Source organism: Lactuca saligna, chromosome 2, assembly GCF_052625555.1.
Source record: "Lactuca saligna cultivar CGN05327 chromosome 2, ASM5262555v1, whole genome shotgun sequence".
In the NCBI taxonomy this organism is placed as follows: Eukaryota; Viridiplantae; Streptophyta; class Magnoliopsida; order Asterales; family Asteraceae; genus Lactuca; species Lactuca saligna.
Genome location: NC_136418.1, coordinates 157,773,858 through 157,801,014, shown reverse-complemented (window position 1 = coordinate 157,801,014; position 27,157 = coordinate 157,773,858). Strand labels below are relative to the sequence as shown.

Sequence of the window (27,157 nt, the reverse complement as noted above, 5' to 3'; positions counted from 1 at the left end):
CTCGCAAATAAAACACCATCTTTACACTGATTTTTTTGTTATTAAGAAAATAATTAACTTGTAACATTACAATATTACCCTTCTCCCATATTGTTATTCTCGACACATTTTATTTCATGAATCTATATAAAATATTAACACTTACATTGAAATTAATTTTTCCATTACTTGTAACGAAAAAACCAAATAAATGAACAAAATTGTTTAGAAAAGAATAATCGCATGTCTCCTAAATTGATTGTGGAAGATGTTAGAATTTTGAGGTATTAGAATATCAATTAATTTGGATAATTTCTAAGATCGTGATTGCAATCACTTTCCAAAACCTGTGATTTCGACCCTTATGCTTGGAGTATCACGAAATCTGATTTAGGATAATCCAAGAGATGCAATTTGGAAATCAAGTTACTTCCAAATTCAAAACACAAAATATATACCTTGCTTTTTTGTGTGCTTTAGAGATAGAGTAATTATAATGCAATATCAAGTCTATGAATGTTCCAACCCCTTTTCTGAGACGAGAGAAGAGTTCTTATACAAGAGGGAAAAGTAGTTTGTGGTAGTTACATGCATTATGGTTATAAGACATAGCCAATTCTGACATGAGAGCGATGTCACTACTTTATAATTGGTGGGAAATGAATGGTTGGAGCTTAACTTGTTATGGAAATCCATTTAGGTTTCGAGGGTTGCCCTTTGGAACCCCATCCGCTAACCAATCAGTGGAAGTTTATAAGTATATAAAGTAAATTCTCATTTAAAGATATTGCTATTAATTTTTAAATATATTAAATACGATTAAATTAAATATTTAGGTATATATGTAACTTTATAGGTGTTATAAGAATAAACATGTATTTTGAAGTTTTATAAGGTTATAAACATAATCACAAATGTTTACAAGGATATAGACTAAATTTTCCTCTTTTTATACAATATGGTGTAAAAAAGGTTTATCCTTTTACTACTTACATAAATGTTTGTAGACTTAATTAAGGATTATCCTCATGTGAGTTTATAGGTGTTATAAGGATAAAAATGCAATTTCAAATTTTACAAGGATATAAACATAATTACAAAAGTTTATAAGGATATAGACTAAAGTCTCCTTATTTTATACAATGTGTTCTTTCTTACATAAATGTTTGTAGACTTAATTAAACATTATCATCCAAATTAACAAAAGTAAAGATCATATAAAACTATTTTAAAAAACATTTGATGTATAAAAACTAAAAAGAAACTTTTGCAAGGTCTTACAAAATTCTTCATTTGAAGATGACACTAACAAAACACTACCAAAAAAATCATATCCAAAAACCACAAAAGAACATGCTTCATACCATCCTCAGTCAAACAAACTGAATCCCATATCCTGCAAAAAATATGAAGAAAAAAAAAAGATAGTCAACAACAGGCAACCATCAAAAACAGTTAAAAAAACAAACAATGAATATCAATGGGTATAAAAGAGCTTACATCATCGGACTCTTCTTTCTCTACAACTTTCTCCTCTTTCTTTGGCTCAGCTGCAGCAGCTGCGGCGGGTGCAGCACCACCACCACCTGTGGCGGCAACTGCAACACCACCACCACCACCTGAAGGAACTGAAGCCAACTTCTCCCTTCCAGATGCAATCAATTCGGTGATATCTTTACCCTTAACCTCCGACAAGAGTAATTCAATTCTATCTTCATCAGCATCAGCTCCAACTGCATTAGTGAATATGATCATTATAATTGCCATTAAGCTAATCTTACAGCTTATGAAGTTCAGGGTTTACATGGATGCAACATGGCACCTTAATTAGAAATCTCATAATTCATATTGCAAGGAGCATCAGAACAAGCAACTTGAATCAGAAGTATCTCATTGATTATTAAAAAGTTTAATTCAGTTATCGAATACAATCAATATGCGTAATCATGAAAGTAAATTAGGAAGAAAAAAGATATACCTGAACCGAGGATTTTCTTCAAATCTTCAGCGGATGGAGATGTGTTACCTCCCAACAAGGCCAACAAATATGCGGCGATAACCTTCATATTGCTGAAAATACACCGTAAAAAGAGTTAAAAATAAAAATTGCAAATTCCTACTAAAATCATTTACGACGTCTAACAGCTCATCTTAAACGCCTACACAAACGCAATTTCAATTCAGAAAAAACAGCTTAGAATCTCAATAAATAGCAAATCATAGGATTTCGGGAAGGGATTGATAAAGGACAGAAAAAAAATGGTTGGATCGCTAAAATTGGTTTTCTCATTTGTTACGACATTGACACGTTTTCCTCGAAATCAATCAATTACATGATTCTGATATGCAGATAGGAAAGAAGAAGGTACCAGTGAGGTGTGCGACAGCCGGAGCTCTGTTACGTTTCGATGGCTCTTGCGTTAGGGTACAGTGGCCGGCGTAAAACCCTAAGCGTATTTATAACAGTTCAGAAGAATCGTCTTCTGTAATCTGTGCATTCATTCGTGGGCTTCGTCCAAAAGTTCCAGTCCATGTCATCTTGTGTGGGCCTTCACTGTGACATAGTTTGTGTCTCTAAAAAAATTCTAAAAAATAATAATAAATGTTGGAAGTATAGAACATGACTTCAAGACCTTTTTGCTTCGTTTTAACTTCATGATAAATAATGTCAAATAAATAAAAATTTGTTATAAATATTTAAGTATTTAATTATATTTTTCTTTTAAGATTCTTGGAACTCTAGTGATTTTCTAAAAACTGCTCGAGCCTACAAATAAATAAACAAAGCAAATCGTATCTAAGGTATCACATTGCACGCATCATAAGATAATCTTGTAAGAAGTAAATCTCAGAACACAAATGGTTAAGAAAGTGTGCGTTTTTGAACGGGAGATCTTGATTTTATATTTCACTTTTAACTGTTAGATTTCCGAGAGATATTTATGCAGTTCCAATATTTTTATTAAACTTTATGTTTTTTGATAATAAAGTCCTAACTATTGACAGTTTTTGACATGTTTATCTATTTTTTCCGGTTAGCCGGTAATTAGAACTTTATTGTCAAAAAAATAAAATCTAGGGTTTTCTTATCAAATCGTGAATTAAGACTTTACTATCAAAAAAATAAAGTTTAGGACTTTCGTATCAAATCGTTGAACATATTGGGACTTTAGTGTATTTCTATAGTCCAAGAACTTTTAATTGTGATTTTTATTGCGGCACCACTGTTTTTCTTACCATCATCATTTTTACTCTGATGCAATCATGATCAGGGGAAACAGATGCAAAAGAAAGAGCGAGAGAGAGTGAGAAGACTTGTAAAACTTTGTTTTTGGTTCGTCGTCAAATCTTGAACCGATAAGTGGGGACATATTGTATAAATACAAACAGCAAATGTCTAAGTCAAAAGGGTGTGAATGTGGAGAATGAATAAGAATGACAGTTTCGTTTTTTCAATTTCTTAGTTCTCCATTTCTAGGATTGCAAAAGTGAACACAACCTTGGTTCTTTATTTCTTTCTTGATTATCTATATTTTTTTTAATATCGGTTTGTTGAGATTAAAAAAAAAACTATTTAACAAGAAGCAAACGTTAAGTATTTCAATAGAATCTAGCTGATCAAAAAAAGTTTCAATAACTTTTATGTTTAAAGACCATGATAACATTAAATTTCTAACCAAAAATGGATATATACACTAAAATCTCAATATTTTTAACGATTTGATAAAAAAATTATAAATTTTATTTTTTAACAGTAAAGTTCTAATTCACAATTTGATAAAAAAAAATCATAAACTTTATTTATTAACAATAAAATCCTAATTATCGGTTAACCGAAAAAAAAATTATAAACATGTCAAAAAATACTAGTAGTGGTAGTTAGGACTTTACTAACAAAAAAAATAATATTTAAAACTTTTTTATCAAATAGATAAAAATTTTGAAACTTTAGTATATATATCCTTATCAATATGTTAAAAAAAAAAAACTTCCAATAAAACAAAACAAATAAAGCATTTATCATGTGTGTTTAGGCCATCAACGATGATTAATCATCATGAGGCTAAGTTTTACAACATAATTCTCCAATAGAACAAAATAAATAAAGCATGTATCATGTTTGTCTAGAGCAATATCATCAACGATGATGTTAATAAATCATAGGTATTAATGAAAGACAACTAAGAAAATTGGAGCTAAAACCACGAAAGGATAATATAAGAATCCAAGAACATTAGTATCTCATTGCCCTAATTTTATATATCAAACCCTCCTACCAAGTAACATATAAAACCAAGTGAATCTTGACTAGTAGATGATGATAAATAAAGAGACAAAAACATTTCCTACAAAGACTATAACACATGTTAAAAATCCATCCATCTGCTGCCACTTTGCAAGAAAGGCAAAACCAACATTACCACAATAAGGGCAAATAACAACGTTCTACAAACATAAACATCCACATCCACATTAAACCTGTTTTGTTTTTTTCTCAAAATTTTCCAAACTCTTCTATTTAAACCATAAGACTCTTACTACTACGCTTCTACCTTCTTCTTTTTCTTATCTTTCTTCTTACTTCCCTTCTCATTTTCACCTTCAGTTTCACCATGTTTTCTCTTCTTTTTCTTCTTCCCTTCAACCTCAACATTCTCCTCCTCTTCCTTCTCCACTTCATCATCACCATCTTTCTTTTTCTTTTTCTTTTTATCTTTCTTTTTATCACCATCTTCCTCATTCACCACCACCACCACTTCCTCATCTTCACCACCCTTCTTTTTCTTCTTCTTTTTCTCTTTCTTTCCATCACTCCCCTCCACCTCATCTTCAACACCCTCCTTCTTTTTCTTCTTCTTTTTATCTTTCTTTCCCTCATCAATGGCTGCCACCATCTCTTCATCTTCCTCAGCCTCTGCTTCCATCCTCCCAAGAACAGAATCTGCTGCCACATTATAAGTCTGCAATACATAACATAACATAACATTAACATTTTAAAATATAACAAAACAGAGTAACAAAAATATAATCAAACCAAAAGAGCACACCTTTGCAGGAGTGATCATAGCTCCATCTCCTTTCTTGAGATCCTTATTATAAACCTCAATCTTAGGCTTCCCTTTCGTTGATCCAGCAGACTTCCCAAGTTCTCGCCCTTCAAGACTCCTCAATCTTGCTTCAAGCTAAAACCAATTAAAAAAAAAAAGTCAACAAACATTCAACAAAAAAGTCAAACATCACATAGCAATACCTTGAGACGATTCTCCATTCCCATAGAATTATCTTGACTATCTCCAAGAGCATCATATCGAATTGCTAAAGCTGTTTTAGCAGCAAGAGAACGTGAAATCTTTCCCTTATGTTTTGGTGCAGCTTGACCTATTAAACTTGCATGATAAATAAGACCATATTTAGGTGTTGCATGTTTTGTCTTCAAAGCCCTAAAAAGAGCCTTTTCAGCTCCAAGAATCTGAACTGTACTTCCAGGCTGTTTTGCAAGATTCAACAAACTACCACCATGAGCAATCAATCGAGCTCCAACAAGCTCTCCAACAATGGCAGTTAAATTAGGGGCAATTGTATTCATCCTGCTTTTCAAATAATCATAAAGTTGAGCTCTGTATTCTGAAAGAGACAACACTTGGTCACATAAGTCCTTGATGTTGACCAAGTCAAGGTCACTCACTTCAGTTCCCATGGAAACTACAGCTGCCTCTTTTAGTTCTGTCTCCACCTCTTCTTGTAGTATCTGTATAAAAATGGTGTTATAAGTAAGTTTATAAGTATGGGAACAAGAAGGAACAAAAAGGGTATAAATGTAATTTACCTCAGAGAAATCAAGTTTTGCAGCATTTGTGCGATAACCCATGAGTTTGACTGCCTTTGCATATAAGATATTGTCTTGTACGATTTTAGCAAGTTCTGGAAAATGCCATCCATACCATTCACGCACCCTCATTGCATAAGTGTTGAGCTCTTTATCAAGATCATCTAACAAGCCAATAGCTTGAATGATCATGGTGTCCACCTTGATCATTTTTTAGAAAAACAAGATGTTCAGAAACATGTTCATGGTTCATGCATGAAGATAGAATCATACTATGAAGTTATGAAGAAGAAGAAGAAGCTTACTTTATCTGGGCTGAACTTAAGTTTGTATCTAGACAAACTGTGAGATAAACCCAAGCTCATTGGGGCTAAATCTTGTGCGCCTAAACCGGTTATGAGTTCTGTCAATTGACTTCTGACTCCTCTCATAAGTTCCATGACAGTGTGGTTGTGAACACATTCGATTTGCTATAAAAGTGGATTGTTTGAGATCAAATTCAAATATTCAGAAATGAAGACGAGAAACATGATGATTACATTTTTTTTGAAGGGAAAATACAACTTACTAGTTTTTCCTTGATGGCGTTTCCAAGTTTGGAGTCTGCAACAGCCAATGTCTCGCCATCACAATGAGAACGCAAGAACTTGCGCAGACCTTTGCTGGGCTTGCTGTCGATTAACAGGGTAGCTGCTGAGAGTGCTTCTGATGTGTTTTCAAACTTGGAAAAGGCTTTTAGCTTTACCACCTGTCGATGAATGAGCTCGTAAGTATATGTTTTCTGATATTTATGGTAGAGATTCGTATGACCAATTAATAAAAGCAAAACACAGATCCTGTTCGATTCTATACAAAAACTTCGATTGCATTGAAAAAAAAAAAAAAAAAACAGAACGAATAATAACAATGTTAGAAATCGACCTGTCTGGCTGCATCCGCAGATGAGAAGTCCTTCCACAGATCCTATAAACATACAATGAAAACGATCAGAAACATATAAACACACACATACAGCTATATCTACACTTGCACCATGTGTATGTACTCACATCAACTTTTGAGAGCTTTCCTTCATCCAATACTTTAAAAAGGGCAAAACCCGCGGGGGTTTCAAAAAGCACTAACATTCTCTTGATTCTTTCAGATTATCCTGAAAAACAAAACATAAATCAATTATTTCTTCTTCTATTTTTTTTCCTTCAAACAGAAGGTTTAATCTTCAAGTAGCTACAAAGCCTGCAGACGGAGGCTGCTACGGGATATTAACGAACCCTAGAAACCGCTTTACCTCCAACGAGTTGCAGCCGCTTATGGAGGAGGTGGTGAAAGAGGCAGAGAATTAGGGTCTAGGGTTTAAAGAAGAGGAGACAGGGTACATCAGAGTAAGGTATAAATATGGCCCTCATTCTTATTTTATTTTATTTTATTTTGTAGACAAATTTCCATTAATAGTCCATGATTTTAAGAAAATAACAAATTAAGGATAATAGCAATGATTTACAAATATCAACCGTTTATATATAGTATCATGTCGACTATATTTTATAAGTGCTTCATAAAAATATCAAGTTTTGGTCTAAACAATTATTTATGGTGGAAACAGACGAAAATAAATTTCGAAAATTCATCTTAAAGAAATTAACAAAACTGAAAGCTAAAAAAAAAAAAAAAAAAAAACTATACAAAATACAAAAAGATAACCTTAAAATCTAATAAGGGACTAAAATCGTAATTTATAAGATATAATTTAGACAAAACTACAAATTTAAAAATGTTTTTAAATTGCATGTCCAAAATCAAAACATTTCTACAATTTTAGTCCAAAAAACTTGAAAAGACGATTATGCTCCTTTATTTTCTTTTTTGTATTTTATATATTTATTTAATACCTTTTTTAATTAAAAAAAATAACATATCCCACCCTATCACTCTATTCGACCCTCCCCTCACTCTTTCACTCCACCCGACCATTTCCTTTCTCTTTCACTCTCTCTCCCATCTTCTTCTTCTTCACCCTTCACTTACTTTGAAGATAGCTTGATTAGCGATGAATCATCCTCCACCACCGGAATCGTCAAAGCTTGGATCTAAAGTTGTTGATGTGTCATCAATGGTGCTCAACGATTATTATGAAATTGGAATATGACATCAGATGCACACCTGAAGAAAATGGATTAATGTCTAAGTCCATAACTATAATTGGTAAGACTTGACCCGACCCGGCATGGTCCATTTGGGTTGCATACCATCATGCACTTGGATAGACTAAATGAGAGAAATAAAACACTTATGGTTATTAATATATTATAAGTTCTAGTATATTAATAATAAGAATAATGAGATTATTTAATTAATATTGATCAAGAATTAATCTAGCATTAATTGAGTGATCAAAAGAAGACTAATTAAATATATGGGTTGATTGTGTAAATCATCCATACTTGTATAGTGGGCTAATGCTCCATGGATTATCTAGTTGGGCCAAAACCCATATGATGCTCCATGGATGCTCCATGGTGTATTTGAACCCATGGATCCAAGGAAATGGAAAGTCATGACAATTAGGGTTTACCCTAATTGTATAACTATATAAGCATCTTATTCTTGAGGAAAATCGGTCACTAGAGAGACTAGTATTATTTCTAGAGAGGGCTAGCCGATTTCATGAAGTGTAGAATTCTCTCTAAGTTATTCTAAGTGTTTTGATGATTGTGAACCATTTGAGGTGTCACACTTGGGGCACTAGGCACTCAAGCTTCATGAAGACAAGCACCATCAAAGAGGTATGTATTCTATCTTGTTATATTGATAGTTTTGTATGCTAGTTTAGGATAATACCTTGGATATTCATATTTGCATGTATAATAGAGAAAACATAGATCCAAGGTATTTAGGGTTGCATGTACACTTAGGAGTGTTAGAATGCTCATAACCCAACAGTGGTATCAGAGCCTATGCTTGTTTTCTTGTTATACTTGCAATAGAAGCTGAAAAATCGAGTTTTGTTGCTGTCTACCCAGCAGACTCGCCGAGTCCATGAAGGGACTCGACGAGTCCAAGGCAAAATGCATCCAACTCGCCGAGTTATGTTCATGCACTCGACGAGTTGGACCCCATACAGCATATTTTCGAGGTTTTTGGCTAGAAATGGACTAGGAACATTACCCTAAGTTGTTTTTGAACTTATAAACTTGTTTTTTTTTTAATGTGGTAATGTTCATGCTAATCCATTTTCAAAGATAATTGTCAATAGATTCATGTTTTGTATTAGTTTAAAGACTAATTACATGAAAAAGTTTGATTTGAATTATCTTGTTCTTATGAGTTGCTTAGATTAATAGAAAAGTTAATTGAAATAGTTGTTTTCAATCCATTTTAATCTAAGAGTTGAGTATAAAATGTGTTTGTGTAACTTGTCCTCAAGTTACATGAAGAGTCACATTAAAGACTCATAAAACTCATAAAATTGGCAAAGGTTACAAAAAATGAAGAGTCTAGTTCTAATTAATTGGAGTTATGACTCCATAATTTGTCCTCAAGTTATGGAGGACCAAGAGTCTCTTCATTAAATAAATAAAAAAAATAAAAAAAATGTAACCTTAATTAATTTCATAAGTTATAAAAATAAAGAAAAGTTAATTCTTTTATTAGTTTAAAGTCTTCCATAAGTTATGGAACTTGAAGAGTTTTTGGATTAAAACTACTTTAAACACATAAGTTATGGAATTAATTAGTTTTGAATAGTTTCAAAACTTGCCCTCAAGTTTTGGAATTTGTAAAGTTTTCACTTATGAATACTTTAATTCCAAGTTAGCCCTTAGAATTTTAAAAGTTAAAATTCAACCCTTATACTTTATAATATTATAAGTTAATAATAATAATATATATATATATATATATATATATATATATATATATATATATATATATATGAGTGTGTGTGTATAAGAGTAAAGTCGGTCTTACCGCTAGTACGCCTCATTTACGAAGCCGGTCTATAAGGTGGGTATAAGGTTGTTGCCTATAAAATGGCAACTTAATGGGTGTCCACTCTCACCCACCGCTTGCTTTACTGGTGGAGGGTCGTTAGCCGAACGGGTTTGACAGGACTATAATTCTCCCTTCATTAAAAGTATTAATGATAAATACTAAGTAACTAAACTCTTAATAATTCCCAATCTTAGTTACTTAGGAAAATGTGAATAAGGTGCTAATCCATGAGATTACACTTTACACTTTGTCTAAGTCGTTAGTGGAGCGTGTGTGGTTAACCGACACACTAACTTAGACTTAACAAGGTAGGTAAAGGGTGACTTAATATTTATCATAGTATCGATGGAGCGTGTGTGGTTAACCGGCACATCGATTGAGGGGTAATTTATTAAGGGTACCAAGTAATTTGCATGGTTACTTCACACCTTGTTTTGTGATCCTCGGCATCCCAGTCACAAAAGCTGAAGGGCACACTCGAGATTGAAACATGCCATTGAACAGTTCAATGAATCTCAAAAGATCTAGGAGTTTCAAAACCAATTAAAACCTAATAATACATTTCGTTTATCTTGGTGGAAATTGGTGAATCGTCATTCACCTACCTTCAAATTGTTTTATAGCTTGGATTACGACATACCTCTTCTAAGTTATAAAATAGTTTGTTGGGTCCTAGCCTTAATATTTCATATTGGGTGTCATATTAAGGACTTTAAGATCAACTATCTTGAATATCTCCCAAAACATGTCTGGTTTAGACATTTATGATCTTCTCAAATCTCTTGAAACTAGCTTTCCTAAATGAAGATGATGTTCCAATGGAAATCATACTTCTGTCACCTCCTCCAATTATTCTCCCTACCCCACAAGTTCTTTAAAAGTTTAAAGTCACTCGAGCCCTATTGGCAAGTAAAGGTCTTGGTGTGATCACATCTTGGAGATGTAGTCACATATTGACAAGCCGGGAGAGTTGGGTGTCAAAGTCTTGAGAAAGTTGGTGGTTCAATCACTTTCTAAGTCACATAGTGAGTTCTTTTGGAACACCTATGAAACAGACTATGACAAGACCCTTAATGATCTTATCTATTTGCTAAGATCAACTTCCTGAAACTTTATGGACATTGACAATGGTGACACTGGAAATACAGAAAAAACATTCTCTTCCCAAGGAAAGGGATTGACCATAGTCAACTAGGTTGACCAAATGGTAAAGAGAAAAAGGCTAAGTCTGTAATAGTCCTGTGTACCATTATCAAAGGGTCCATATGTTTATATTGCCAAAGTAAGGGTCATTAGTTGCGAAGCTGCCAAATTTACCTAAGGATGTTAAAGTCAATAAGATTGACTCTACTTCAGGTAAAGTCCACTAATCTAACTCTGTTACGTTTCTATTCTGAGATTCCTGATACATGATGTGACTGGGTCACATGGTAATGTTTTAAGAATCAAAGAAAAGTAAAGGAACTTAAAGAAAGAATATGCTGAATATGATCGCATAGATGGATTTCTATCGCGTAGTTTGAAAATCGGATTCTTGAGCTACTTCTTAGGAGTTATGAGATATTGCTAAGGAATAGATAACAACAAGTTTTCATATGGATTGTAAGGATAAGTTTTTCCGCATAGTTTTAAAATAAAAGAAAATTTTGATTTTATTTATTTTAAAATATCCTTACAATGGCATTTGAGGAAAAAAAAATTGTTGCTTATATGATTCCATTAATAGCAAGAGTGGAAATATGAAATTGATTCCTTCATTTGTGCTAATGTCTAAATTTACCAAATAAGGAAAGATTCTCATCACCAAGTCTCAATTGGACCGAAACTTGGAATCATGCAAGTTGTATAGCATGATGAATGAGAACTTTCAAGTATTGGAAAAATTAAGACTAATTACTTGTTCACATGGATGTGTGAGTCAAGTAATGGACTAAGGGATCGAGTACATAGTCATGTGCACTGATTAAGTCCACCACAAAAGATATAAGGCTATTCGTCATAGTTTACTAAAGCTTAGTAAATATGATTATACTTACAAGCGTAAGTGTAACTCTGAGACATTGGAAAAAGGTTCCAATGCATGGCAGAGCGAATAAGAAGAATCAAATTAGGCAGAAGGATAAAAGTTCCTCAAATCTGAAAAGATGGGAGAGTACTTTAGTATCAGTTTTGTGATCATCTTAATGATTAAGAAACCATATCAAAATTAGTTCTCTAAGGAAGTCTTAGTGCATTCTTATGACTAAGAAGAAGGGATCTTGAAATTGTTGAAATGGTTAAATCAAGAAGATGAGTCATACTTCGTTCCAATACAAGTCTTAGAGTCATACTCCAAGATTGTAATATGAGTGACATGTCTTTAAGAAGGTTTAAAACACGTGTCAAATGTAAGAGTAAAAGTGTCCTACTCTTCTTCATTTGAAGTTGATAAGTTGTGATGTTTTGGATAAAACAAAGACCAACTTAGGCCAACTATGTGAAGTGTTTGTCATGGTTAGAATCCACACTATCCCTTGAATATTTGACAAGAGAGTCTTATATGTCAAGAGGACAGTGGGAGTCTTAAAGGTCTTGAAAGTCTCAAGAACTAATCAAGAATAAAACCTGAGTTCTTCACTAGCACACGACTTAAGGTTTATAGCCTATCGTGTTGACATATTCTGTGCCCATTCCAATCAAAGTTGGCTTTGCATATGAGTTCTTAGAGTTCTCAATTGGTTGCACAACAACTTGGAAGCAATGACAGGCCCTTGAGCTGCCAGGTGGCAAGAAATTAAGATTGAGTTCAATCCATATGGTTTTGGATTTGTCATTATCTTTGTCTTGTGACTATGGTTTTGACAATTCACATGGATAAGAACACATACACCATTAAATCTAAGTGTCATAAGGTTTCTCTCCAATTCATGAAAATGATGGTGAGGAAACACTTTCACTAAGTAGATTTTAGTTAGATAGCAATTGTGATATTTGCATTCTCAAAGTCGTTAGTGGAGCATGTGTGGTTTACCGGCACACTAACCTGGACTTGTGAGAAGTGGCAAAAAGGTCTAACCATTATGATTACGGCATCCCTCTTCATAATTGTTTAGACACACAAGTGTGCTATCTAAGGGAAGGTGTATGATTTTGATAAAGTTCTATCAAAACAATCCAGTATTAGAAATCTGAACTTTGGTAAGAAAGTCAGCTGATTTCTGAGTACACGTCAAAGCTAGTGGGAGCATAAGTGTTATGCTAATAATCATCATGTTAGTGGGAGCATGATAATTATGATAAGTATTGCAAGCTAGCAATGTTAATTATAGAAAACAAAAGTTTCAACTGGGAAAGAGTTGTTTTGCTATAATTAAGGGAGAGGAAATTATACTTCATCTCAAATCTTTAAGCTTAGATCGTGAGGTTTTAATCATTTAGTCAAGGAAATATATATGAATTTCATGTTCGAATGGCTCAACATAAGGAAATTCTGTATATGGGTCCATTATTTGCGTTCTAAAATTCGATTATGATTACGGCATCCCTTTTCATAATCTGAATTATGAGAACTTGGCAAATAGAAATGGAAATGTTATAGCAAAAGACTGGTTTAGTCTTTATGTGAGACATCATGAATCGTGTCCCATATGCTTCGGATATAGGATCGATTACATGTGCTATAGTTATCCGTTCTAAAAGTTTCCAAATGCCTGGGGCATTAAGAAGGGAAAAGGTTTAGAACTGGATATGACTAAAAGGATTAAACAATTGTCGAGGACAATCTAAGGTTTACCAAAGATTGGTTGCTCAAGGACAGTTGGAAGTATAGTGATAATTCTGGAAGGAACATATTGACATAATCTGTAAGGAGGCAACTCTTATTCAGAAGTGATAGTCAAAATGAATCTGGAAATGTTTCAAAGTCAGAAATTTCAATCTGTGTAAGATTAAGGAAACTTAATGCAAGAAGGATGTTTCTAAGGAGTTGATCTCCTTTGGAATGGTCTATAATGGTTGTTGTCAAGTCCTTATGACTTTGTGCATAATCATTACAAGAGGATCAATGCATATAAGTTTAGAATCTAACAGATTTCAGTAAATGGCATGAATTTGGAATTCTTGCATTTGCAGTAAGGATTTGGGAGTGTGAAAAGAGAATCATTGAAGTTATGCTCAATTGATCTAGTTCACAAAGTAAAGATCATAGACAAACATAGTATGCATACTTGGTGTATGGCATGACTAGTGTTTAGAAAAACATAGTGTACATGCTTGGAGCATGGGACAACTATTGTTTTAAATTCAAGAATAAAGTTGATAGCTGAAACTGTATACAATGAATAATGTGTAATCATATGGTGATAAATAAAAGGTGTTTTATTTATATTCATAAGTTCTGAGACCATATTGGATTCAATTATTATTGTGTTGCACTTTGCATGTTTTGACTTCCCGAATAAACTAGGTTATTCTTCCGGAATGACTAAGTTATTCAAACCATCCACAGTCGGTCATATGTTGGAAGTAGATATGAATTAAGACTGTCATGGGTTGGCTTGTAGAGGTCTAAGGTGTTGGACAAATGGCTACAACACTCATGAGTGCTCATAAGTTCTGAGTATTGGATTCAACCTGCGCTCATTGGAATCACTTCATGGATTTTATCACGAGTGATCATGAGACGATAATATCTTATATTCTTCAAACCTAGAGATATGAGTTGTTACTATGAGTTGGTAGTACATTGATTGCACGAAACCGCATTTGGTAACTCGGTGCTATAAAACGTGCCTTTGTGTATGATTCAACAAGTAGTAGAACAAGCCATATGAGTCGAAGTTTATCCATTCCTTTTACCTTCGGGATAAAAGCGATATCTATGGGCCCCTCGATGATTTGATGATGACAAATGGAAGTGCTCGGCCGGGCCAAGACTGATTTGATTTGTTCAATTAGTCAGTCGTCATAAATCGGAAATCGGGAAACAACAAATGGACAGAGAGAATGATTATAATCCATGTCTCAGTCCATATGATATCTATAATGGAGGAATATATGATCCCTTATCTAATGGACAAGTCATTAACAAAGGTCAGAGTTCATCTACAAGGTCAGAGTTCGACAGAAGCTTTTGAGAGCTACGATTGCTAGTTGGTTCCTGAAGTCGTACGCAATAATATTTTTAGACTTATCTAAGTGGGAGACTGTTGGATTAATGTCTAAGTCCATAACTATAATTGGTAAGACTTGACCCGACCCGGCATGGTCCATTTGGGTTGCATACCATCATGCACTTGGATAGACTAAATGAGAGAAATAAAACACTTATGGTTATTAATATATTATAAGTTCTAGTATATTAATAATAAGAATAATGAGATTATTTAATTAGTATTGATCAAGAATTAATCTAGCATTAATTGAGTGATCAAAAGAAGACTAATTAAATATATGGGTTGATTGTGTAAATCATCCATACTTGTATAGTGGGCTAATGCTCCATGGATTATCTAGTTGGGCCAAAACCCATATGATGCTCCATGGATGCTCCATGGTGTATTTGAACCCATGGATCCAAGGAAATGGAAAGTCATGACAATTAGGGTTTACCCTAATTGTATAACTATATAAGCATCTTATTCTTGAGGAAAATCGGCCACTAGAGAGACTATTATTATTTCTAGAGAGGGCTAGCCGATTTCATGAAGTGTAGAATTCTCTCTAAGTTATTCTAAGTGTTTTGATGATTGTGAACCATTTGAGGTGTCACACTTGGGGCACTAGGCACTCAAGCTTCATGAAGACAAGCACCATCAAAGAGGTATGTATTCTATCTTGTTATATTGATAGTTTTGTATGCTAGTTTAGGATAATACCTTGGATATTCATATTTGCATGTATAATAGAGAAAACATAGATCCAAGGTATTTAAGGTTGCATGTACACTTAGGAGTGTTAGAATGCTCATAACCCAACAAGATATGCATAACTGGTAAGGGGAGAGAGAGTGGTAAAGGGAGAGAGAGAGAGAGAGAGAGAGAGAGAGAAATGTGATATGATATGATTTTAGTCTTTTCGGTCTGAAAGTAAACAAACAAGCAACTTATAGACACATGACCGACAATACATATTAGTATTTATAATGTTAATAATAAAAAATGAGAAATTTATAAATTTAGCTTAAATTTTACATCAAATTTTATAAAATAGCAAAAAATTAGTGTTTTTCAAAAATAATCACTAAATTGCAAGTGATTAGCCACGCCTATGATTTTATACCTCCTAGCGGAGATTTCTATCACTAGGGTTGTGATTTGGGCCCATTTTCGGCCGCTGCAATTGTATATATCCTAATTTTTCAAGGTAACCTTTATTTATTTTTTTTGTTTTGTCATACATGTTGCATAGATAAATAATATTTTATTCTGGGTTAAAATAGGAAACATTTCATAACTTTTTCTAGTTGTAAATAAGGGATCATTTTGTTTACTCTCACCATCGATGTGGAATGTAGACATTTTAATAAAATCATTTCTTTATTTGTCAATAATTATATTTTGTTAGTAAATAAAATAAACAAATAAACGTTATCCAAATATTTTATTGTTCAATAATTTCATTTTTCAATAATCCCATAAGTTGGTATCCAAAAAAAGTAAGTGTTTATTGAATAACTTTTTTATTAAATCTCAAAATCATAAATCCAGTAAAACTACGTAATGTAGAAAGTTCGTTTATATGTATTTTCATGATTCAAAAATTCACTATAAAATGAATTTATTTATAAAATATAATCAAATATACATTATGTGCTTATGAATCAAAAGGATTTTTCAAACCATAATAATTTTATGTTTGGTTAGATGTTTTTGTTATCAATTAAATAATAATTTCAAACTAAATTAATAAGTTTATCTTAAATATTATCATTATATAAACATATGATAATATTATCATATAAACATCTTTTATAAGGATGGTACTCAAAATTGTATTTGTTTATGTGTTATTTCTTAAAATGGTTATGTTATTGATGCTAACATTAACATTGACATTATAATTTTTACACTAAAGTTTATATACATAAAAAATAAAGTCAAGCACCATAGCTACAAAACATAAGTGTTTGGAGCAAAAATCACCATTCCTACACTAGATTTGTGTCAAAACTAACAAATGTTGGTCATGGACTTGTTCATTTTGTTTCTTAGGTTGGAGGTCTCAGATTCTAATCTATGTATTGGAATTCTATTAACTTGGAAATACTAACTTTCAACCATTAACCAACCCTTCAACCCAAAAAAAAAAAAAAAGAACTTGCAAGTGTTGCATGTTCCTTTTCGCTATTGAAGAACAATATTGATGACTTTGTTTTATTATTGATGATCCCCATCTTTATGAACTTCATTTTTCCCTATTATATTTCTTGGATATAACCCTTCAACTTTGACCAGTGGCTAACAAGGGACTCTGATGCAACAATTGCATCAAGGGAACATTGTGTTGCATAGGTCGAGCTCAACTTGTGTTGAATCCTAAAGTCTGCTCATAAAATAGAGAATAGAGTCATGATCTGACAATTCATCAAGCTCAAGTACCATTTTTACTACCAAAGCGTTCATGAACTTACTTTGTAAGCCATCAAGCTCTTTAGACATAGTCTTTATCCTATTCTCAAATTAATTACAAAGGTCATCAATCATTGACTCAGTTGTCATGGAAACCATGACATTCTCTTATGTAATCAATTTGATAGTTTCCTCCTCGTCCATATGTACATTTGTTAGATGATTCCAAAAATGTCTCAAATCACTTTTAGATTTATGAATGGTTCTTTAAGGGGATTCACATACTTCCCCATTGTTACCTTGGTGACAATTCCACCTTCTTCCATCGTGCAAACCTTCCTCCAAACGTTTAAAGTCTGAACTAGGATACACCATTACTCACGAGGCTAAATTTCTAATTTGTGCGATACTTGACCATCTGGTGTAAGTGTGCAACACTATGGTGGCATACTTGAGGTTAAATATACAAGAAAGCAATTGTAACACTTAAAAATGTAATACCATAGTTATAGATCTCAAACGGGCCAAGTGAGTAAAAATGAAGAGGGATAGCCTATGAATAGACAATATATCAAGGGACACATTCTAGAATATATTAGGAAACCAAAGACATGTCTAGACTCTATATGACTCTCAAGTGATGTGTGGGCTTAGCCACCTTGGATCGGGCCATGAACTTTGGGCAACTTTGGGCAGTAGCAATAGACATTGTATATAAAATTGAGGCATCGTAAATTGTAATCACAAAGTTAGAATTTTCCACAGTCCATACTAAAACATAGCTTGAAAAGAAACTTCTCCAAAAACAAATTTCTTATCTCCGTGTGTCTATAATTATTCATTTGCATAATACAACAAATACTATATGTTCCTTGTGCTTCATTTATGCACGTCTATATTCATCTCCACAGTCACCAATCACTCTCATTAAATCTTTTCCCTTGCTTATCACTTCCCTAATGCTGCTGACATCTTCTTCATCAAGTTTAAGTGAAAACACAGCACTACAGTCCTTAATATGTTCAGATAACCCAAGCCTAACACCAACCATTGACCCCGCTACACTCGGCTGTAAATGTAATCCCATGAAATAAACCAATAAAAAAATAAAAGCAATATCTTTATCTGATGAAATTAATTAAATAAAGAAAAGAAAAGTAAGTTTACCTGATCTAATACAAACTTCACAGCAACAGTTGGAATTGTGACTCCATGTTTCAATGCCACTTGATTTAGTGTCTTGAGCAGAGCTTGAAACAGACTCCATCCACCCCATGCATCAACCATCTGGTATTATATTGTATTGAAAGTTGAAACACCATTAGCCATTAAAAAAAAAAGATTATCCTTTTTTTTTATATATATAATTTGGTGTTTATATTTGTAACATACCCTTTTGTATTTTTGAAGAGAAGGAGTGTTGAGTGGAGGTCCAGCAAATGGAATTGACAAATTGGTATCTAGAAACTTCTCAGATAATAATCCTCCCATCACTGTTCCATATCTGCAACACAAACACATCATTAGTCTATACACCATTGTGTGTGTGTGTGTGTGAGAGAGAGAGAGAGAGAGAGAGAGAGAGAGAGAGACGTTATAAGTTTTACTCCGGTGAGCTGGCAGAGTTCTGCCATTTTTTGTTGAGGTCGCATGTCCACAAGTGAATGTTGAACCTGATAATAGTAACAAATACACATAATAATACTAATTAGTAGTAAATATATGATGGAATTAAAAAAAAAAAAAAAAAAAAAAAAGGTGTACTTGAATACATATATTCAAATTATATTACCTGATTGCTAACAATTGGAATCCCGTTTTCCAGAATAATTTGTAACCTCTCTGTATCAAAGTTAGTCAAAGCTACAGTCTTGATCTTACCTGTAAACCAGAAGATGAAGTTATCCAGTCTTGTATCAAGAGCTTAATCAAACGAATAAGACAATTAATAATGAACAAGTCACAAGCCAAACCTTCATCTTTCAAATCTGTAAGGTGTTTAAGGGCATCAAGATAGCCATTATTAGAGTAATCCCACCTGGTACACACGTTTCATATTTTAAATCAAGAACACATTTTTAATGAATTTGAAAGAATCAAGAGAGGATGGAATAGATACCAATGAAACTGAAGCATGTCCAAGGAGGCAACATCCATTCTTTTGCGGGAAATATCAATGTTTTTCCGGACATAACTGCTTGTCATTTTAACTGGGGGTGGGACCCACTTGGTTAAACTGCATATCAGTGTAGGGAATGTAAGATCATTAAGGAAGGATCAAGTCATTAAACACCATGTGTCCAACAATAGTAAGCAAGTATAAGTGGATAACAATTAACAAACCCTTTGACATTTTCTAAAAACTCAGGTGGGCGTTCTCTGCGAACACGATTAATGAATATGCCATAAAGATCTTCTGCAGGCCCATCTGCCATATAAAAAGATAGTTGTAATCCAGAAAATTATAGTTATGCAAAACTAATAGAAAGAAGTAGGCAAAAATAGAGCATAACGAGATTATAATGAACAATAAATTGTTACATATATCAGCCATATCAAAGGTGGAAAAGCCAGCATCAGCATACTTGAGCATGGCATCAATGGCATTGTCCCTGTCAATTTTGCCCCATCCACCACTAGTTTGCCACATTCCATTAACTACACGGCAAATTTCTAAAGAATCTTTCCCATTCTTAACCACAGATACTTTTTTATCTTCTGTTAACACACAATGGACTGTTCTTGAGATTGATTTTCGAGTTTCAAATCCTCTATTGAACTTTGGTTTGATTGAATTCAAGGTGAAGTGAGTAAACGAGTGGTTTAACAGCTCTGTCATTTCGAAGAATGGAAAGAGGTAGCAGGAAAAATAATAACAACTGGTATGTGCGATGTGAGAAAGAAGTTGGGATAAATTGTAACAAAAAGATAAATCTTGGGGATGAGAATTGTTGATCGAGATGGTGCCACGTGGCTACTTTCAAAACACTCGCCTATCTGCTCTTTCGTTAGGGAAAGTACAGTAAATCAAACTTTTTGGACACCGAGAGGAGGAGAAATTTCACTCGAACAGATTAGAAATTCAATTCCGTTGTAGAAATCAATGTGGTAATGAAACTAAATCGCAATTAGATTCATCGTATACAAGGTAATAAAAACTAGGGTTTCAATGTAAAGTGAGATGGAATTCATGGATTTTACAGTGATCAGCCATGTCGAAGGTGGACAGACCAGCATCGGCGTACTTGAGCATAGCGTCAACGGCACCATCACGGTCGATTCTGCCCCAACCGCCACTTGTTTGCCACATTCCGTTAAGTACTCTGCATATCTCCAGCGAATCATTCCCGTTCTTAACGGTGGTCACCAGCGGCTTCCGATTTCCGGCTGCGACTCCAACCGCCTCACACCGGACTTCACTCTTCCTTCCTCCAGTTCCGACGGTACGGCGAGAGTCCAGACTTCTCTGAACGTGAGGTTTGGAGGAGCCTAGACTGCTGAGATTGTAGAACGTACGCGTTAAAGTGGCTGAGGCCATTTCTCTGTTGGGCAAAGAATTTGGATGGATGCAGTCAAGCAGAACACAGGGGGAGAAGATAACGTTAATTTGGCGCCCGATGCCACCAAAAAATTGAGTTTCTTGACTTTGCGAGGTCCAGTATTTAGTAAAAAAAAAAAAAAAAAATCTTATAAAAGGATAGATAACCAGTTTTTATCTTGTATTCAGCTGTGTGATCCATGTATAAGGAAAAAAATATTTAATTATTAAAATTAAAGTTTTTATTTATCTTTTAAATTTAAGCTAATAATTTAAATAAATAAAAAATTAAAATAACTTGATTCAATTTAAAAATTTAAAAACTATAGGAAAGTTGTATTAATGAATTTGATATATATATATATATATATATATATATATATATATATATATATATATATATATATATATATATATTATATTGATTATTTTGAATTATATGATAATATATATACATCTATTATAACTGTATAATTTCAACCGTTTGAATGATTTTTACCCGCGAGTTACTCATGAATAAAATTAAATATAATATATGGTTTAATGTTATTTATAGTTATTGTTATTGTTAATTTATTTTTTCAAATTTATTTGTTAAAACATTTTAATTTCTATCATTATAATTATTTAAAACATCAAACATTGTTTTTTGATTTTAAAGGTAATAATATAATCATTTATATAGAGTTATATTTAACTATTATTATTATAAGTTATTTTAAGCTACTTATTTGAAAACTTTTAACGATTATACAAATATATTTAAGAAATATTTTAGTTAATTTGAGTTTATAATTCAGTTTTTGCATTTAACACTATAATTTATCACTTTTAACTATTCAAAAAATATTCATTGGGTTTTTTTAAGTGGAGCTTAAATTTATATTTAAGTTGACACTGAAATGTTATATTTAAATTAAAAATTTAAGTATTTTGTTCAAACTGTTCAAAAATTGTAGCTTTAAATTGATAATGGTTTACATACAACAACTTAATCTAATAAATTAAGTATAATCTGTTAAAAATTAAAGACATAACTTTATAAGTAGAAGTAAATATGTTATTTTAATATTGAAATTTAGTTTATTTATGATTACACTTTTTGTTTGATATTTATTTAACATTATTAACAAACTTATAATCATTATTAGAAATACACTACAATTTATCATTTTTAACTATTTATAAAATATTATTTGGTTTATTTAAGTTAAACTAAAATTTATATTTAAGTTGATCATGTAATGTTATACTTAAATTTACAATTTAAGTATTTTATGCAAGTTATTCAAAAGTTGTAGCTTTAAAATGATAATGGTTTACACCCAACAATATATTAAAACTAATAAATCAAGTATAACATGTTAAAAGTTAATAAAACATAACTTTATAAATAGAAGTAAATATATTCTTTTAATGTTGAAATTTAGTTTGTATATGATTACACTTTATGTTTGATATTTCTTCAATCTTATTAACCAACTTATAATCATTATTAAGAAGAAATTGAAAAGTCATGGTAGTTTCAAATGAAAGTGGTGAAAGGAAAAATGCATGGGAGTTTCAAATGAATGTGGTGAAAGGAAAAATACTAGCTTTATAACGCGTTGCGTAGAAACACCTATATACTTAAAATCTTTACTAATATATGCTTTTTTTTTAAATATAACAATAACGTTGTTGTTAAATTTGATATAATAATTCGTATATTAAATTGATATGATATATTGATTATTTTGAATTAAATTATAATATATATATATATATATATATATATATATATATATATATATATATTATAACTGTATAATCTCAACCATTTTGAATTTCTTCCACCTGCGAGTTACTCATGAATAAAAATAAATATAATAATGTTATTTATAGTTTTTGTTATTGTTAATTAATTTTTTAAATTTTATTTTCTTAACGTTTTAATTTCTATCATTATAATTATTTAAAACATCAGACAATGTTTTTTTATTTTAAAGGTAACAATATAATAATTTACATAGAGTTAGTTTTAACTATTGTTATTGTAAGTTATTTTAAGCTACTTATTTGAAAACTTTTAACAATTATACAAATATATTTAGAAAATATATTAGTTAAATTAATAATATAATTTAGCTTTTGCATTTAGCTTTAAATTGATAATGGTTTACATACAACAACATATTAAATCTTATAAATTAAGTATAATATATTAAAAGTTAAAGACATAACTTTATAATTATTAGTAAAGATATTATTTTAATATTGAAATTTAGTTTATTTATGATTACACTTTAGGTTTGATATTTATTTAACCTTATTAACCAAATTATAATCATTATTAAAAAGACACTACAATTTATCACTTTTAGCTATTTACAAAATATTATTAGAAGCACATTACAATTTATCACTTTAAGTTTGATATTTATTTAACCTTATTAACCAAATTATAATCATTATTAGAAAGACACTACAATTTATCACTTTTAACTATTACAAAATATTATTTGAGTTGTTTATGTTAATATAAATTTATATTTAAGCTGGTCCTATAATGTTATATTTAAGTTTATAATTTAAATATTTTATACAAATTGTTTAAAAGTTATAACTTTAAAATGATAATTGTTTACATTCAACACTATATTAAAACTAATAAATTAAGTATAAGATGTAAAAAGTTAAAAAAAAACATAACGTTATAAGTAGAAGTAAAAATAATCTTTTAATATTGAAATTTAGTTTATATATGATTACACTTTAGGTTTGATATTTATTTAATTTTATTAACCAACTTATAATCATTATTAGAAATAAATTGAAAAGACATGGGAGTTTCAAATAAATGTGGTGGAAAGAAATATGCATGGGAGTTTCAAATGAATGTGGTGAAAGAAAAAATGTTTCCTTTATAATACAGTATGATATAAATTATTACATTTATTACATTTAAGTATTATATGAAATTTAATAAAAAAAAACACAAAATGACACATGAATATATTTTAATCTAAATATAAATTTATCACAAAATAACATATAACATATTGTATAAGAGGATGATGAAACGACCCAAAAACACGACCCAAAAATTTTCGTTTTTCAATATAATCTAAACCGTAATATAAGTATCATAGCATAAAACATACGCGATGTGTCCCCAAAACATAATAAAATATTGTGCGGAAAACTGTATCATACAACATCAATCCAAAACATCAAAAGACATCCCCAGGATAAAAGCTATGTTGTGGTGTGTGCGATGCTGTCACCCCGAGCTCTTCCCTTTGCTTGCGGAAGTACCTGAAACCAAAACTAAAACTGTAAGCACGAAGCTTAGTGAGTTCCCCCAAAATACCACATACCATACAATAACACATAAACACATATTGGGCCTTGCCCACTGCATCGGGCCGAAGCCTGGAACTGCATCGGACCGAAGTCCGGAACTGCATCGGACCGAAGTCCGGAACTGTCTGGGACCTTGTCCCCTGCATCGGACCGAAGTCCGGAACTAACTGCATCGGACCGAAGTCTGGAACTGACTGGGACCTTGTCCCCTGCATCGGACCGAAGTCCGGAACTAACTGCATCGGACCGGAGTCCGGAACTGACTGGGACCTTGTCCCCTGCATCGGACCGAAGTCCGGAACTAACTGCATCGGACCGAAGTCCGGAACTGACTATCTGAACATGGCATAGCATAACACATCAACTAGCGTAACACATATACGACATGCTACATCGAGCCGTGGCCCGGAACACATAATACTTAACACATAAAACATAGCACACAAATCCTGTTCGAACCACGAAGGCATCGAACATACTAACTACTGCATCGGACCTAAATCCGGAAACTACTGCTAACTGAACGGGCCGGCATTGTGGCCTTAGACCCGTTCCTACTGGAAGGAGACTCACCTCGTAAGCTGGCTGCTGAGTGTGTGGCTCGGGAAGCTAACGGCGGCTGCTCCTGAATCTCCTCGGCTACAAGTCCATAAACACACTCAATCAAATACTAAACACTGCGCTTAGGGTAAAATGACTCTTTTACCCTTGGTCAAGGTCAACTTTCCTTTGGGCTGACTCGCCGAGTTGGGCCACCCAACTCGCCGAGTCCTACTCTCACTTTTCACTTTTACTCACTGCTACTCATCGAGTCTGGCATCGACTCGACGAGTACCCTCTTGATCCAAGAACTCAGACAATCTTCATCCGACTCGCCGAGTCGTATGAACAGACTCGACGAGTTGTTCTTGATCCCAAGAAGATTGCCTTGGACTCGCCGAGTTGATGAACAACTCGCCGAGTCCCTCCATCACTGAGTTCACCCTCAACTCGCTGAGTCCACTCTCTAACTCACCTCGTCCACTCGACACTGATAAAACTGAAGAACTCGGGACTCGCGACCCAACTCGTCGAGTCGTTCTTCCGACTCGCCGAGTTGCCGCCATGCAACTGATTTTTACTCGATTTTGTTTGAATCCAATGCATACAATTGATAGATCTGAGTCCAATAAGCTGATTTACCACGTAAAGTTTCCAACTTTACGTGCACAACCTCATGAATAAGGGAAATAAGGCTAAAAGATGCACAAAATGGGTAGATCTATGGTTATCATGCAATATAACTCCAAAAAGACAGTAGATCTGGGCTCTACAACACCCCAACATTCAGATCCATAGCTATTTCGACTTAATAAGACGTTCATGCAAGTGTAAGGCTTGGAACAAGCATCAACTAGCTCTTAGGAGAGCTCTAATGGAAGTTTAAAGCATATAACAAGATGGAACTCCGAAAATACCTCAATTAACTCTGATTTGGCCTTGGATCTTTGCACTACAACACTTCTCCTTGCTTCTTCCTTCTTCTCCTTCTTCACACCTTCACAAAATGGCACCAAAACACAGATAAGCTCTTCAAGGGAGGTTTAAGGCTCTATCACTGCGTTCTCAGGGTGAGGGAGGCGAGAATGGGGGCTATAAGGTGGTATAAATAGTGGGCAACCCGGGGAATTTAGGGTTTCACCCAGACAGATGGACTCGCCGAGTCAGGGATATGGACTCGCCGAGTCCCCGGCTCCCGCGTGCCCTCAGACGCGACCCTACTCGGCGAGTCAGGCTAGAACTCGCCGAGTCCCTCTTGAAAAACTCACTATAATTACCAATAAATCAACATACCGGGAACGGGTCATTACAATTCTCCCCCACTTGTCTCAGACTTCGCCCTCGAAGTCTGCTACGGCTGGATCTGCAAATAACTCCGGGTAGTGCGCTCTCATTTCCTCTTCAGCCTCCCACGTCCACTCAGACCCCTTCCGGTGCTGCCGCTGCACCTTTACTAGCTGAATTACCTTGTTCCTCAAGGTCTTGGTCTTCCGTTCCAGAATCGCGACCGGTCTCTCGATATAATTCAGGCTGCTATCAACCTGGATATCCTCTAAGGGAACGACTGCCGTCTCATCCACCAAACACTTCCTTAACTGCGACACGTGGAAGGTGTTGTGTATCTGACTAAGCTCCTCAGGGAGATCTAACCGATAAGCAACCCGACCCACCCGGGCCAAAACCCTGAAAGGACCAATAAATCTGGGGCCCAACTTGCCCCTCTTCCGGAACCTGATGACACCTTTCCAAGGTGAGACTTTCAGAAGAACCATATCTCCCACCTGGAACTCCAAGTCCGAACGCCTCCTGTCGGCGTAGCTCTTCTGCCGACTCTGCGCAGTCTGCAGCCTACTACGGACCTGCTGGATCAATTCCGTCGTCTTGAGCACCACTTCGGTGCTCCCTATAACTCGCTGACTGACCTCGCCCCAACAAATCGGGGTCCTGCACTTCCTACCATATAACATCTCAAAAGGAGGTCGATCAATACTCGCATGATAACTGTTGTTATACGAGAATTCCGCTAACGGAAGATACGTATCCCAACTGCCCCCAAAATCTAAAACACATGCCCTAAGCATGTCCTCGAGAGTCTGAATCGTCCTCTCGCTCTGCCCGTCAGTCTGAGGATGAAAAGCGGTGCTGAAATGGAGACGAGTACCCATCTCTTCGTGGAATCACTTCCAGAATCTGGACGTGAAACGAACATCTCGGTCCGACACCACCGATACCGGCACTCCATGACGTGCCACAATCTCTCGCACATAGATATCGGCTAACTTTTCCGCCGATATACTCTCCTGAATCAAAATAAAATGGGCACTCTTCGTCAACCGATCCACTACTACCCATATCGAGTCCACCCCGCGTGCGGTCCTGGGGAGTTTGGTG

At 33.7% G+C, this 27,157-nt stretch overlaps 3 protein-coding genes across 4 annotated transcripts; all 3 read right to left on the bottom strand.

Annotated features, from left to right (window-relative positions):
* Positions 1-1,205: 1,205 nt before the first annotated feature.
* On the bottom strand, positions 1,206-2,487 carry LOC145029262 (large ribosomal subunit protein P2y-like). Its single transcript, XM_078977854.1, has 4 exons — positions 2,349-2,487; positions 1,958-2,049; positions 1,480-1,712; positions 1,206-1,375 (listed from the first exon to the last, which is right to left on the bottom strand). The coding sequence occupies exons 2-4, from the start codon at positions 2,043-2,045 to the stop codon at positions 1,349-1,351; spliced, it is 348 nt and encodes a 115-aa protein (XP_078833980.1). The 5' UTR covers positions 2,046-2,049; positions 2,349-2,487; the 3' UTR covers positions 1,206-1,348.
* A 1,885-nt stretch (positions 2,488-4,372) lies between these two features.
* LOC145032349 (putative nucleolar protein 5-2) lies at positions 4,373-7,226 on the bottom strand. Its single transcript, XM_078981126.1, has 9 exons — positions 7,095-7,226; positions 6,856-6,956; positions 6,728-6,769; positions 6,375-6,554; positions 6,112-6,276; positions 5,807-6,007; positions 5,231-5,728; positions 5,028-5,162; positions 4,373-4,940 (listed from the first exon to the last, which is right to left on the bottom strand). Exons 2-9 carry the CDS (start codon positions 6,931-6,933, stop codon positions 4,521-4,523), a joined length of 1,719 nt encoding a protein of 572 aa, XP_078837252.1. The 5' UTR covers positions 6,934-6,956; positions 7,095-7,226; the 3' UTR covers positions 4,373-4,520.
* Positions 7,227-18,126: 10,900 nt separating this feature from the next.
* LOC145032348 (NAD(P)-linked oxidoreductase superfamily protein) lies at positions 18,127-20,992 on the bottom strand. Of its 2 annotated transcripts, none has more exons than XM_078981125.1 (9): positions 20,545-20,992; positions 19,687-19,771; positions 19,463-19,579; positions 19,317-19,381; positions 19,136-19,224; positions 18,937-19,016; positions 18,736-18,847; positions 18,511-18,630; positions 18,127-18,412 (listed from the first exon to the last, which is right to left on the bottom strand). In XM_078981125.1, exons 1-9 carry the CDS (start codon positions 20,879-20,881, stop codon positions 18,227-18,229), a joined length of 1,191 nt encoding a protein of 396 aa, XP_078837251.1. In that variant the 5' UTR covers positions 20,882-20,992; the 3' UTR covers positions 18,127-18,226. The 2 variants fall into 2 exon arrangements, with proteins under 2 accessions (XP_078837251.1, XP_078837250.1); XM_078981124.1 differs by lacking the exon at positions 20,545-20,992 and adding an exon at positions 19,885-20,483.
* Positions 20,993-27,157: the final 6,165 nt, after the last annotated feature.

Bases quoted from the DNA above. Each gene is read 5' to 3' on its own strand.
- LOC145029262 (XM_078977854.1), bottom strand. From the start codon at position 2,045: ATGAAGGTTATCGCCGCATATTTGTTGGCCTTGTTGGGAGGTAACACA. The intron at 1,713-1,957 runs GTATATCTTTTT...TCACTAATGCAG, and splicing joins GAAGAAAATCCTCGGTTCAG to TTGGAGCTGATGCTGATGAA. The intron at 1,376-1,479 runs GTAAGCTCTTTT...TATTTTTTGCAG, and splicing joins AGAAAGAAGAGTCCGATGAT to GATATGGGATTCAGTTTGTT.
- LOC145032348 (XM_078981125.1), bottom strand. From the start codon at position 20,881: ATGGCCTCAGCCACTTTAACGCGTACGTTCTACAATCTCAGCAGTCTA. The intron at 19,580-19,686 runs GTTTGTTAATTG...ACTGATATGCAG, and splicing joins TTTTTAGAAAATGTCAAAGG to TTTAACCAAGTGGGTCCCAC. The intron at 18,413-18,510 runs GTAAACTTACTT...TTACATTTACAG, and splicing joins TGAAGTTTGTATTAGATCAG to CCGAGTGTAGCGGGGTCAAT.
- LOC145032349 (XM_078981126.1), bottom strand. From the start codon at position 6,933: ATGTTAGTGCTTTTTGAAACCCCCGCGGGTTTTGCCCTTTTTAAAGTA. The intron at 6,770-6,855 runs GTGAGTACATAC...GTATGTTTATAG, and splicing joins GAAAGCTCTCAAAAGTTGAT to GATCTGTGGAAGGACTTCTC. The intron at 6,008-6,111 runs GTAAGCTTCTTC...AAAATGATCAAG, and splicing joins TTAAGTTCAGCCCAGATAAA to GTGGACACCATGATCATTCA.